This window comes from Somniosus microcephalus, chromosome 7 (genome assembly GCF_052327205.1).
Source record: "Somniosus microcephalus isolate GS21.2 chromosome 7, FLI_Smic_1.0, whole genome shotgun sequence".
NCBI lineage: Eukaryota > Metazoa > Chordata > Chondrichthyes > Squaliformes > Somniosidae > Somniosus > Somniosus microcephalus.
The window spans coordinates 176,530,196-176,544,047 of NC_140993.1; the positions used below are offsets into that span (position 1 = coordinate 176,530,196).

General features: G+C 42.9%; 1 protein-coding gene across 22 annotated transcripts in view; it reads right to left on the reverse strand.

Annotated features, from left to right (window-relative positions):
• Positions 1–13,852, reverse strand: part of LOC147115025 (band 4.1-like protein 3) — a 335,880-nt gene that overhangs the window by 61,124 nt on the left and 260,904 nt on the right. For all 22 annotated transcript variants that reach the window (XM_085993247.1, XM_085993248.1, XM_085993255.1 and 19 more), the window contains 3 exons: positions 7,344–7,496; positions 4,422–4,519; positions 101–276 (listed from right to left, as the gene is read on the reverse strand). In XM_085993247.1, the coding sequence (XP_085849373.1) occupies positions 101–276; positions 4,422–4,519; positions 7,344–7,496 (427 nt within the window). The remainder of the gene's footprint in view (positions 1–100; positions 277–4,421; positions 4,520–7,343; positions 7,497–13,852) is intronic.

A 13,852-nucleotide genomic window follows, 5' to 3' on the forward strand; every position in this document is an offset into this window, starting at 1 on the left:
GTTGTGCACTAAATGAATTAGAATTCAGCCAAGCAATATCTCTAAAGAACAAAGATTCTACTTCATATTGCTTCAGACTGTAACTCTTCTATTTCCTTACCTCCATCTAAGCTACGTGACATGGTGTAACGTTTGCTGGAAGAACGCTCAAAGTATGGTGCTGGGCGGTCTATGAGGGAACTGGCTCTCCGTGTCTGGGCTTGTGTTCTTCCACTGTAGCGGAATTTTGAACCAAGTGTGAGGAATTTTTTCGGAGGTGGCTCAGGAGAGACTAGTCTGTAAAGAGAGAGATTGTTGGTTTTTACGAGAAATAGCAACTGTATAAATGGGGCAATACTGTATTGTACTTGGATTGTTTTGTAATGTACATTGTACAAGATTGCTAGTCATAACATGCTTCTAGTACAAACTGTTTCTAAGTTCTCAGATAAAGATTTTGACTTCAAACCGTCGTTCTCTACCATTCAATGTTGATTTGCAAATTTTGTAAAACTGGTCACCTGCCATTGTACTGAACAATAAGCTTCACATTTACTGTGACACACAAAGATTGGAAATGAATAATAAAGCTCTAGTCTAATCTGAGTTCAGATGGCATCACAAACCATTTGAAAAAGACAGAGGCCCCGATATCTGCGGGGAAGCTAGGGGTAAACCTGACAATCCTGGGGACGTGGAGATCCTGCTGATTTTAACAGCAGGGCATCACATTTTTTTTAATTTCGTTTTCCGCCCGGCAGCTAGTCTGATTGACAAGCTGGCCAGCTGTCAGACAGAAGGCCAGCAGTGGAAGACCGCAGCTGGAGACTGTTGGGGAAGGTCCCCTCCAATTGGGAAAGATTGAAGGGGGCGGGGGGGGGGGGCAGTGGTGACCGGGAAAGATCCGTGCAGAAGGCTTGGGATCACAGGTTTTTTGGGGTTGTTTGTAAATGATATGTAAACCCTGATGTTAAATTAGAATCCTTTCTTCCTATCATTCATCGTTTTAAATAATATATTTACAATATATACATTTACTTATTACATCTTTGGCAAAAAAAATACTGCTGACTGTTAAAAGTATCTAAATTACACAGATTGACAACACGGTCACGTGATTCACAGGAGGTGTAATAAATAAATGCAACTGCCATTGAGAAATAAACTGTAGGCTATAGATGACATACTCGTTAATATAACAACTGCAGTATAATTTATTTTGTTTAACATTGTTATGAACTGGCATTTTCTATTTCTGAGAAATGTCGTATTGAGAGTCTGCCCACAGATAGGTTGTGCTCACTTGAGTCTAAACAACTTAATAATTATTTTTACAGAGATGGATGCTATGACCAAATGAAACACAATGCAATAGAAGACATTCCTACAGATTTTGGATGTGTAATTTGCAAGAAAGTTACGAGTATACTCTGCATCTCTAGAAAAGAATACAGGCTAATTATCCTGTGCATGGGAATCCTTAGTGGAATATAGGAACAGATGAACATAACTCAATGTCATGCTACTGTACAGTAAGCCACTTTAACAGTAAGCCACTGTCTCAGATCTAAGTGCACTCAATACAATAATGGGCCGGATTTTGCGACAATAATAATGGTGAGGCTAGCAGTGCTCAAAGTTATAACGGGGTAAATTGGAAAACAACTTCTTGCATCCTTATCTGTGCAGTTAAACACGCAAATCTGGCCGTTGCTGTCAGAGATATCCCGCTCCTCTGCAGCGTGCGCTGTTGCAGTTCTCACCGATAGACTCGGCACTGAAATGACTACAACGGCGTGAACTTGTAGCACTTGCCTACTAGTTCCACACTTAAAAGTGCTGAAAAAGTTAGGGCTGGTGCATTCAGGAGTAAATGAGTTTTTAGACAGTGTGGTAAGTGATACTTACTGGACATCCTCTCTAGCCCTGAAAATTTAATTTAAAAGTGTAGAGTTTCATTCACTCAAGAAAATTAGTGTTGGTGATTTTTTTAAGTAAATTTTTTTCCCACTTTTTCCTCCCTCTCCCCCTTAATCCCATCTGTATTTCCCAATCTTTAAGAACATAAGAACACAATTAGGAAGAGTAGGTCATATGGCCCCTTGAGCCTGCTCTCCCATTCAATAAGATCATGGCTGATCTTTGACCTCAACTCCACTTTCCTGCTTGATCACCATATCCCTTTATTTCGCTTTCTGTACATCATTTAAATCTAATTTATATTTCCTGCTTTATATTTCCTGGTTTAGACTCTACGTGTGTCAGTAAGGATTCTTCAATCTGATTGGTTGAAGAGCCTCGCTGTTTCTTGACCTGCTCACAAACGCCACAGATTCCCTGCAGCGGGCACCTCGCTGGATCAAACGCCTGATGACAGGAAGTCTTCTCTTTAAAGCCCACAAAAACTTTGAGGGCAGCTGTCAGCCAGGTGAATGGCAAGCGCCGTTCCTTCGCCGCTGACTGCAAAATCCAAACCAATAGTGCACTGTCTAGTTTTGACATTGGCCACTGTGTGCACAGTTCAAAAGGAATTCCCATACCGTTACATGCAGGTTCCAATTTCAGCTCTTTCCATTTCCTTATTTACATGTTGTCTCTCGTTGACAGTATCCATAGGCATGGCTTCAATTGCATGTATGCTAATGACACCCAGCTCTATACTTCAACACGACCTTCAATTCCATGACATTCCAGGGGTGGTGACATCTTCACAGGAGATGTAAACCAAAGCCCCCATCTGTCTGATGAGGAGGGAATTCAAGATACCATGGCACTATTCAAAGAAGAACGGAGTTCTCCCAAGGTCCTGGTCAACATACTCCCCCTAACCAGCCACCGAAAAGAATTAGCTAGTCAATTATCTAATTTGTTGTTCTGAGGGACCCTGCTGTGCACAAATTAGCTGCTGCGTTTGCCCACATAACAACAGTGACCACATATCAAAAAGTAACTTATTTAATGGGAAGTACTTTGAGATATTCTGTGGATGTGATACAATGCTATACTAACACATTTGTTCAATCTTTAAAAACCTTCCTTAAAATACATCCTCTCGATTGTGCTTTGGTAATTTCTTCTAACTCCTCCAATACTACTCGGTATCCACTCTTCTATGTGAAGCACCTTGGGGTGTTTATGATGCTAAAAGCACCATACTGGTACAAGTTGTTGCTGTTGAAGGCTAAGAGGGGAGTGCATTAGCACAAAATTGGATTAAAGGTTAGTTCAAAAGCAAAATAAATATATTTTTAAGGATATTTAGGTCAGTGAAAGATTTAGGCAATCAGTATCTGGTGTTCTTGCATGGAATCAAAACTGACCGCTACAGTTGGTGTGGGATACATTTCCATTTGTCTTCACTAACATCAGTTTGTTTGCAAAGACATCAATATTCTTGGATGGTAGCAAATACTTCATTCTTTGTCAGGAATCCATGATCTTTTGCCCATTTTGTCTAACCAATATTTTCTTGTTGTTTATGGCATTGATGCGAGTCTCCCTACAAGTTACCTAACTAAACACTGCTCACGCAGTCTTCCTTTGTCCAGGCATGGGTAGAACTTTTATGCAACTGCTTGGGAATCAGGGCTATTGAGAAATGTCTATTGTTCCCATTCAGAATACCAGTCAACCTGTGAGTACAGTATCCTTTCTGTGTCCACCAGACCAATGCAAGGTTGTGGTGACACCTTGCTTCCTCCACTGTTGGATGACATAATTCACACCGGACTCGTAGAGAATCCTAAACTATCACAATGCTTAAGAATTCATGCTGGAACAATAAAATAGAATTAATTAAGGTGACTCGTATAAAACTTATGGCAGATGTTCCATAACCTTTACAACACAAGGTCAAAAAATGTACAGCGTTCAATAAACCATTACTGCATCCGACAGACAGACAGATCAACTATGGAATAGCAAAAATATTTTGGGGTTTCAGCACAGAATGGAAGAAGGTTGAATACTGATTTTTATTTGACAATCCTGCATTAAGTATAAACAGTGCTCCAAATTTTAAAAAGAAATAAAAATATCAGCCTGGAAATTCATGAGCCATGTTATCATACAAATGTTTGATGGTCATATCAAATTACTATCTCTGCTATTTTAATGGAGGTGTTAAGCAAGTTAAAATAGATAGATTAGTGTCTCCAGTAAAATAGCAAAGAGGAATTTGAAATGAAAGTATTAGGCGTTTGTCTGTTAACTTTGCTCACAGTAATTTCCAGGCTATTGTGTTCTACTGATTAAACTAATTGCAATGAAGATAAACTTACGTTTCTAAGATAGGGCGATAAATGATAAGCTAAAGTTTAGGTATTACATTAGATCCCACCTTTGTCCTATTCTGTGATGTAGCAATTCTAATAACTAGAGCAGCTCGACTGAGGCCACTCTAACCCTGTCAATTTCAAGTTAAAAGATCAGGTCAGGCTTACCGAAAGAATGTGTGATGCTCAATGCACACCTTCCACAACCTTTTTGCTGCTTTGTGGTTTGGAAGTTTAAACCCAATGGTGCTCTCAAACTGCTCATGCTAGGAGGGAAAAAGCACAAAGTGTCAAGCTTTCCTGAGAAAACAGATCAAAACATTACAGCACACCTAGGATACAGTGCCACTGCCCAGAGTCAACCCTGAACCAACCACCCACATAATTTACTTACACACTCCCAGATAGGGCTCAGTTTAACTTTTTCAGCATTTACCTTCAGGCAAGTACTCAAATTGTTTTAATATCTGAGTACCTAGCTACCTGACAAATGAATAAAGAGTAAACATCAGTCTGTTTTAAATTTTTCTATTTCATTTCAAACTCAGTCTTTTGTGCCATCTGACGGCTGGAGAGGTGTCGACTGAGTCATGCAAGCAGGAACTCCTGGCTTAGGGAATCTCCACCACAGGCACTGTGCCCCTGACGACACTTGCCTTGTAAAGGTTGGCAGAGGTTCTACACCTTACATGGCATGTTCTAAAATCCCAGAAAGATCCATGAAGTACCGTGGACATTTAAAAAAAAAAAAAAGTTAAAAGTGCTCCTTCAATGCCAGTTGTTTTGACCCAGCACAATCACATACCCTACCAATTTCTGGTGGTTTCTGCTGGTCTCTGGGCAGTTATAGCAGAAGACCAGTGAAGCCCTTGTAGATTTTTGAGGCCAACATTTGAACCCTAGAATTCAATTCATTAAGTCAATGATATTGTTTTAATATATGCTCTTTCCTCCTGCTCCATACCTGTGATTGTCCTACTCCAATACAGCTGACATGGCTCTAAGTTGTCCCCTCCCAGCCAATATTACTTGGCATTGGGGGAATCACCATCCCAGCTATCCTCATGGTCTGAAAACAGCCAACTCCTTTAGAACATTTTTAAAAAATAATCTTTATGATAAAAAAACAATCTTTACAAATGGACACATTACAAATCCAAACAGGAAAGATGTGAAACATTTAAAAGTTAAAATTAAAGCATTAATATTTTAGAAGAAAATTGTACACAGGTTTAAATAGTGATTAGTACAATTCTTAACATGGCATTTTCAGAATGGCAAATGCTTCAAGTTACAGGACGGCTATGAAGGGATATACCTGGAGATAGATGCAGTGATACTCTCCTACCCTTTTTTTAAATGCATAAAAGTAGGTAAGATAGTTCTTAGCGGGAATAAATATTTATCTTGTAGTGTAAGCGAGGGAAAGAGAGAAAGAAAGCGGGAAAGACTACCATTTATATAGTGCCTTTCACGACCACCGGATGTCCCAAAGCGCTTTACAGCCAATGAAGTAGTGGTACTATTTTAGGAAGGCATTGGTTAGGGCACGGAGGAGGGACTCGAGGCACATTGGAGAAGGAGGAATGCAGCTGCTTCAAGCACTTCAGGTGCCTTACCAGCAGTACTTGGGCAAGCGAACATCCACCAATAAGTCCTAATGCACAAATATCAATTCATCAAACGCATGAACCAATATAATACAACTACAGTAACAGTTAAATGGAACAAGATTTGAAATTGAGAGACAAATTTATCTAATTCAGCACCACAATATACATCAATTTCTTTATTACATGCCAAGATAAGATTTTTCTGCTTAGAATTTGTGTATACTCTGCAGAATTTGGTCAACTATGTTAATCAAAATAAAAAACGATGTGAAACACTGTACAATGCTGCTCACTGCAGCAGAAAGGCGTCTACCATTAATACTACTCTATTGTAAAGTGCAATGGCAGCATATTTTAAAATGCAAGGCCGGCAGTCAGCCACTCAAAATCTAAACAAAAGATTAGGCACCATTCCAAAATGACCATGGCATTGAACTAAAGAATGCAAAAAAGCTACAAACTGTACTATACTGATCTGTTCTAAATGTACTTTGCTCAATTGTGTTGTGTCTTTTAGCCAATGTTGGGCAAGGAGCCACTGCAAACAAACTTTCAAGGTATTTTTTTTTTTTAACTCGGATATCCTGTATATCTCTTAATAAATAATGTACGTGGACAGCAGTGTAACAGTACATCATGGGCTGGAGATCTTTTTAAGGTCCTCATCTTATGTTTGGCAGTGACATTTAATTTGTCATTTCACTCATTTTAAACAGATACTACAAAAATATTGCATTTCTGTATCTTTTGCTTCCTTCCAGCAAGATATTGCAGCTTCTAAAATTGTTATACATTTAATGTTGAATGATCAACATACAAATTACAAACAGGGCTTTTTTGCTTCAAGTAGTGTTGCACTGTCAGCTATTTTTGTCACACAGCATCTTAAACCGTTGACCGTCATAACAGTAAATGCCTGTTGGAGAAAGAATAAAACCAATACTAAAGTCGATCCCTTGGAAAGTAGCTATGAGGAAATGGTATGAGCAGGATATTTTGCGTGTTCTCTATGTGTAGAAGGCAGAGGCAATTAATCAACAGGATTAAGTGTGTTGACTTGATCCCGTATTTTGTGAGCTATAGAGTTAAATTTAATAGAACATTGATCCAAGATGATCAACTGTGAACGATCAACTACAGTTTAATTGCTATTTAGAAGAGCGCTACCTTCTTAAATAACTCCGTAATTATAACTCTTTACAATTCTAAACAAGAGAGTCACTTGAACAGATATAATGCTACTGTAATGAATGCAAATTCCATGCAGGTAAAGATTTGCCTTTTGTAACACTTTTGAGCCTTGCTTGATATTAGAATCTTTTTGCAACGAATCCAGACTGAGGCTTTTATTTATTTGCAAACTAGTTTCACATTTTGTTAGCATACATTTCTTTTATATATTACTGTACTGTACTTTCAGGAAGTGCTGCATACAAGTAGTGACCAAAGGAGGTGCAAACCTCACTTTTGAACTTACTTCACTGGGCCGGATTTTGATGTAGAAGTTATTCCTTTTGTACGAGATCTTGAGAACCTTGGGCCAGGCAAATCTGTTTATTCTCAGCCTGTCTCTGTAGATCAGCAAGCCACTGGCACACACACCAAGCATGATATCAACTCCTTCTGAATCCTTGTAAAGCACAAAAACAAATATTCTTGACAGTACTGTCTTCAGCCCAGTGCAGTATTAGAAACTACCAGACACACAATTTCATTAAATAGTGTGGCACTGCTAAGTATATTCAACGGACAACCACAAAATACTAAGCATCTCAGAGGATGGAAAATGGGGCAGACTGTGGAAAATGAGGCGGAACCCAGTTTTGCCAGGATTCCCACCAATAGAAGGAAGGCTGGGTAATTCCAGTAGTGGACTGTGGGCGGAAGCCAATCGGACATTTTGAGCGTCAGTTGAGGCTGGCACCACTGATGTGCCCTTTCAGGTGTGATGTGCAGGCTCCAACTATGCGAATGGTCCAATCTGGGACAGGGTCAGCAGCCTTCACTTTGGGTGACCATAGGTTCTACTCTGCTGCACTTGCACCAGTGGAGCAAGCCCATCGGAATTCCAGACTCATGGATTCTAATGCCCAACTATCATGAGCACTAGATTTTAATGCACAGAATTCTCACCACCTGTTCTCCCGATCGACTGTCATAACTTTGGCGGAAAACCCATTTACATGTCTATCTGGCGCATCTGCCGATCTTCCACCAAAGTTACGGCAGCTGATCAGGAGATCCTGCAAGGAAATTCATGGCGCTATTTCACAATTACTATGGCCGATGAGGATGGCTGGATGTAAAAGGAAAAATGGAATGTTTACCTCTTGGTTATTATATATATATTTATTATAGTTTAGAATGTATCATAAAGGAAGGTAAAAACCGAGGCAAATGGGCAATATTAACTTGCATGAGTTCTTCAATTACTGCCTCATGCAGCAAATTTGTTGCAAGAAGAAAACAGAGTCAAATTGAACTTAGTAAAGATTTTCCTAAAAAGTAGATAGATTTTTGGTGTCAGTTTTGATAAAAGTGAGGACACACAAATAATTTATAGGCACTGAATTGTTTTTCTCTTCTTCTAATCTATCCCTCATTCTGGCAATGGGAAAGAACTTTTTGTGCTTGCAACCAGTGGTCGCAATACCCAAACTCTTAAGTGGTCAGACGTCCAGCTTTGGTCTCCGCCATTATTGCCTAAATGAATATAGCCACATTCCTGCTCCTTGTTCATTTACTTTACTTCTTTTCCTATTCTGTTTCTTTCCTTATCCTCACCACGTCTGATTCACCTCCTCATTCTTATGTTTTCAGTGATCTGTTGAGTTTCCTTTTCTCTTCTGCCTTTCATTCCTTTGCAGCTCTTTTCAGTTAGATTTCTGCTTTAAGCTTTTCTTTGTACTTTTTCTCCATTCTCCTCCAGAGTTCACCGCTCTTAGACATGCAATGGAAGAGTTTCCATCAGCTCACGCATGAGTTCAGGTACTAAATTGAGGTGGACTTATGGCAAAAAAGGGAAATGGTTGCAAAGGAGAGCTCTGGCATATAAATACCCATCGCTCAGCTATCTGAAGGGGGAGTAAGTGGCTCTTTCACCACTCTCAGGGTAGATGTCTGTCACATACCTAGTGAGGAAACTCGAGAAAAGAACTCACTTGGAAGCCAGGTAGGAGTTCAAACATATATCCACGGTTCAGTGCCTACTGTGATTGGGTTGCAGAGAGACAAGCAGCTGCTGTTGATGTTTAGCACCCCAAATGGTGGAAACACTGTTTGATGGGGCATGGTGTCTGTTCATGCTGAGGTCAAGAGGATGGCTGCAATGCACAGATACATCTTATAGTGAGTTGTGTTGCTCACCATGCCTCTCAGAATTATTCCTTGTACCTGGTGTCCGTTTAGAAAAGGCTTAAACACATCCTTGCCCGCTGTCTGATGACCAATGAGTGACTACCTTCCTCGGGGAGGAATAGGGGAAGAAAGGAGGGTCTGGTTAGGGATTGAGTTGGCTTCAAGATGACATGCCTGACCTCTGATTTACCAGCTATTTTGATGTACTCGATATCTATGACAATGCCACATAGCACTTTTACTCCACTGTTACAATTTCGTAATCCAAGTTGTCAGGTAGGTGTCTTCAAAAAAGAGACGAGATGCTTAATTGGTAGATCAAAGTCACCCTCTCCTATTGCCAGGCATGTCATCGTGGAATCAACTCGATCCCAGTAAACCCGTTAGGCAGACGCAAAATTGATCCATCTGCTGCTGAAACCCTCATCCATGCCTTTGTTACTGCCAGACTCAACTATTCCAATGCTCTCCTGGACGTCCTCCCACCCTCAATAAACTTCAGCTCATCCAAAACTCTGCTGTCCGTATCCTAATTCACACAAAGTCCCGTTCACCCATCACCCCTGTGCTCGCTGACCGACAGTCCAGCAACGCTCATCCTTAATTTTCAAATCCCTCCATGGCCTCGCCCTTCCTCACCTCTTAACTTGTTCCAGCCCTACAACCCTCTGAAAACTCTGCGTTCCTCTAATTCTGGCCTATTGTACATCTCTGATTTCCTTCGCCACGCCACTGGTTGCCGTGCCTTCAGCTGTCTAGGTCCTAAGCTCTGAAATTCCCTCCCTAAACCACTCTGCCGCTGTCTCCTCCTTTAAGTCTCTCCTTAAAATCTATCTCTTTGACCAAGCTTTTGGTCACCTGTCCTAACATTTCCTCGTGTGGCTTGGTATCAAATTTTGTCCAATAACACTCCTGTGAAGCGCCTTGGGACGTTTTACTACATTAAAGGTGCTATATAAATGCAAGTTGTTAATCCATAGAGCAAACTTGGTAATTTGACACCGGAGTTGGGCAAGTATTCAGTAATCCAGGACACTGTTGATGATTAACCAGTCAGCCTATCACCTTAAAAGCCCTGAAAGGTTCTATCAAGGGAATTATTCCCAGGCAATGCCAAATAAACCTGCAAGCCAATGCCCTAACAAGTAGACTGGTCCTAGATGGATGGACAGTAAGAAGCCTGCCAATGCCCTGTGCTGGTAAGCTATAGAGTTTTAGCTTGTTGAACTCCAGCAGTACCTCGACACACTTAGGTTTCCAAAATCTTCACTGCTGCCAACCCGTGCCTAAAGTCTCTAGGCTTAGGTAAATGGAGTGAGTTCCTATGGGGAGAGAATGTGCACTTCAAATCAGGCAAAAGGAGTTAAGTGGATTTCTTTCAGGAGATTGATTTGGAGACTTCCAGCTGACCAAAAAAAGGTTTCTTTCTGTCACCAAATGCCACAGCGAATTCTTGCTTTGTGAACTGGATAGATTCTACCATTAAACTGCATTTACCTAATGATTATACACACACAAACATATACTATAGACAGCCCCGTGGGTAGGATTAGTCCATGACAATCAGAAGACTAAGGCACAGGCAGTTTACCTATAGAATGTATGCATTGTGTAACTTTTCAATGAAGTACAGAGACAAGTTTTACTTAAGTGTAGGAAAACCTGGGGGAAAAGATTGAATATTTAATACATAACCTAGGTGTGTTGTATATTGGTCTGGAATTTGCGGTCAGCGGCGAAGCAAAGGTGTTCGCCACTGGCCCCCGGTCAGCGGCGAAGCAAAGGTGTTCGCCACTGGCCCCGAAGTAAGCTTCGCACAAAGATCTCACGATTTCTATGTCAATAATTTTGGGTTTTCCAATGTGCAATTCAAATCAATGGAATATAGTGGGAATCCCATAGTGCGAGCTGCTGTGACATCCACTGAGAGGAGTGGATATAAAGAGCGGGAGAATCTGCTGAGAGGGGCGGGTATAAAGAGCGGGAAAATCTGCTGAGAGGGACGGGTATAAAGAGCGGGAGAATCTGCTGAGAGGGGCGGGTATAAAGAGCGGGAGAATCTGCTGAGAGAGGCGGGTATAAAGAGCGGGAGAATCTGCTGAGAGGGGCGGGTATAAAGAGCGGGAGAATCTGCTGAGAGGGGCGGGTATAAAGAGCGGGAGAATCTGCTGAGAGGGGCGGGTATAAAGAGCGGGAGAATCTGCTGAGAGGGGCGGGTATAAAGAGCGGGAGAATCTGCTGAGAGGGGCGGGTATAAAGAGCGGGAGAATCTGCTGAGGGGCGGGTATAAAGAGCGGGAGAATCTGCTGAGAGGGGCGGGTATAAAGAGCGGGAGAATCTGCTGAGAGGGGCGGGTATAAAGAGCGGGAGAATCTGCTGAGAGGGGCGGGTATAAAGAGCGGGAGAATCTGCTGAGAGGGGCGGGTATAAAGAGCGGGAGAATCTGCTGAGAGGGGCGGGTATAAAGAGCGGGAGAATCTGCTGAGAGGGGCGGGTATAAAGAGCGGGAGAATCTGCTGAGAGGGGCGGGTATAAAGAGCGGGAGAATCTGCTGAGAGGGGCGGGTATAAAGAGCGGGAGAATCTGCTGAGAGGGGCGGGTATAAAGAGCGGGAGAATCTGCTGAGAGGGGCGGGTATAAAGAGCGGGAGAATCTGCTGAGAGGGGCGGGTATAAAGAGCGGGAGAATCTGCTGAGAGGGGCGGGTATAAAGAGCGGGAGAATCTGCTGAGAGGGACGGGTATAAAGAGCGGGAGAATCTGCTGAGAGGGACGGGTATAAAGAGCGGGAGAATCTGCTGAGAGGGGCGGGTATAAAGAGCGGGAGAATCTGCTGAGAGGGACGGGTATAAAGAGCGGGAGAATCTGCTGAGAGGGACGGGTATAAAGAGCGGGAGAATCTGCTGAGAGGGGCGGGTATAAAGAGCGGGAGAATCTGCTGAGAGGGACGGGTATAAAGAGCGGGAGAATCTGCTGAGAGGGGCGGGTATAAAGAGCGGGAGAATCTGCTGAGAGGGGCGGGTATAAAGAGCGGGAGAATCTGCTGAGAGGGGCGGGTATAAAGAGCGGGAGAATCTGCTGAGAGGGACGGGTATAAAGAGCGGGAGAATCTGCTGAGAGGGACGGGTATAAAGAGCGGGAGAATCTGCTGAGTGGGGCGGGTATAAAGAGCGGGAGAATCTGCTGAGAGGGACGGGTATAAAGAGCGGGAGAATCTGCTGAGAGGGACGGGTATAAAGAGCAGGAGAATCTGCTGAGAGGGGCGGGTATAAAGAGCGGGAGAATCTGCTGAGAGGGACGGGTATAAAGAGCAGGAGAATCTGTTGAGAGGGGCGGGTATAAAGAGCGGGAGAATCTGCTGAGAGGGATGGGTATAAAGAGCAGGAGAATCTGCTGAGAGGGCCGGGTATAAAGAGCGGGAGAATCTGCTGAGAGGGCCGGGTATAAAGAGCGGGACACAGCGGACCTGAGCGGCGATTTAAAAAAAAAGTGACGTGTCAGGACAGCAGGTAGGCGATTGGTGGGTGAGTAGTACAGTTTTTTTGTCTTTAAACCAAGAGCTGGGGAACTATAACGTTATTACATATTAACTTAACTAGATAAACTAAATAATTAATATAACTATAAATAATCGATTGATTAAATACTTCAAATAATTAAATAAGCAAATAAATAAAGTCTAGAGATGCCAGGGCAGGCTATATGTCAGGACTGTAGTATGTGGGAGTTTGTGGACAGCGAGACTGTCCCGGATTCCCACATCTGCAGGAAATGTCTCTGCCTTCAGTCGCTCTGGCTCAGTGTCATTAAGCTGGAGTGCGAGATAGAGACACTCCAAAACATAAAGGGAGGGGAAGGAATTTCTGGACAGTTTTATCCAGAATACAGTCACACCCCAGAGGAAAGCACAAGTTCAGGAAAGGGAGGGTGTGACTGTTAGGAAGCCGGATAGTGGGGATTTAGGAGGTGGAGAAGGAGGTCCCGCAGACACTGGTCCTGTCCAACAGGTACGATTGTACTCACTACCTGTGAGGACAAGGAGAAAGACTGCGTGGAGGACAGCCACAATGCAGACCAAGGCACCGTGGCTCAGAAGGCTGTCCAGGGGGTGGGGTGGGGTGGTGGGGGGGGGGGGGGGAAGAGGAGAGAGCAGAATAGAAGTGTGATAGTGATAGGGGATTCTATAATTAGGGGGATAGATAGCCTCTTCTGCAGCCAAGAACGAGAATCCCGAAGGATGTGTTGCCAGGGTAAGGGATATCTCGAGGCGGCTGGAGAGGAATTTGGAAAGGGAGGGGGGTAAATCCAGTTGTCATGGTCCATGTCGGAACAAATGACTTGGGTAGCAACAGGGAGGAGGTCCTGCTGAAGGAGTATCAGGGGTTAGGAGCGAAATTAAAAAGCAGGACCTCGAGGGTAATAATCTCTGGATTATTGGCCGAGCCAGATGCAAATTGGCATAGAAACAGTCAGATCAGGAGGATTAACAAGTGGCTAAAGGGCTGGTGTGCGAAGGAGGGGTTCCTTTTCATGGGACACTGGCACCAGTACTGGGACAGGAAGGAGCTATACCGATGGGACAGGCTCCACCTGAACCGGGATGGGACCAGTGTCCTAGTGGAAAGGGTAAA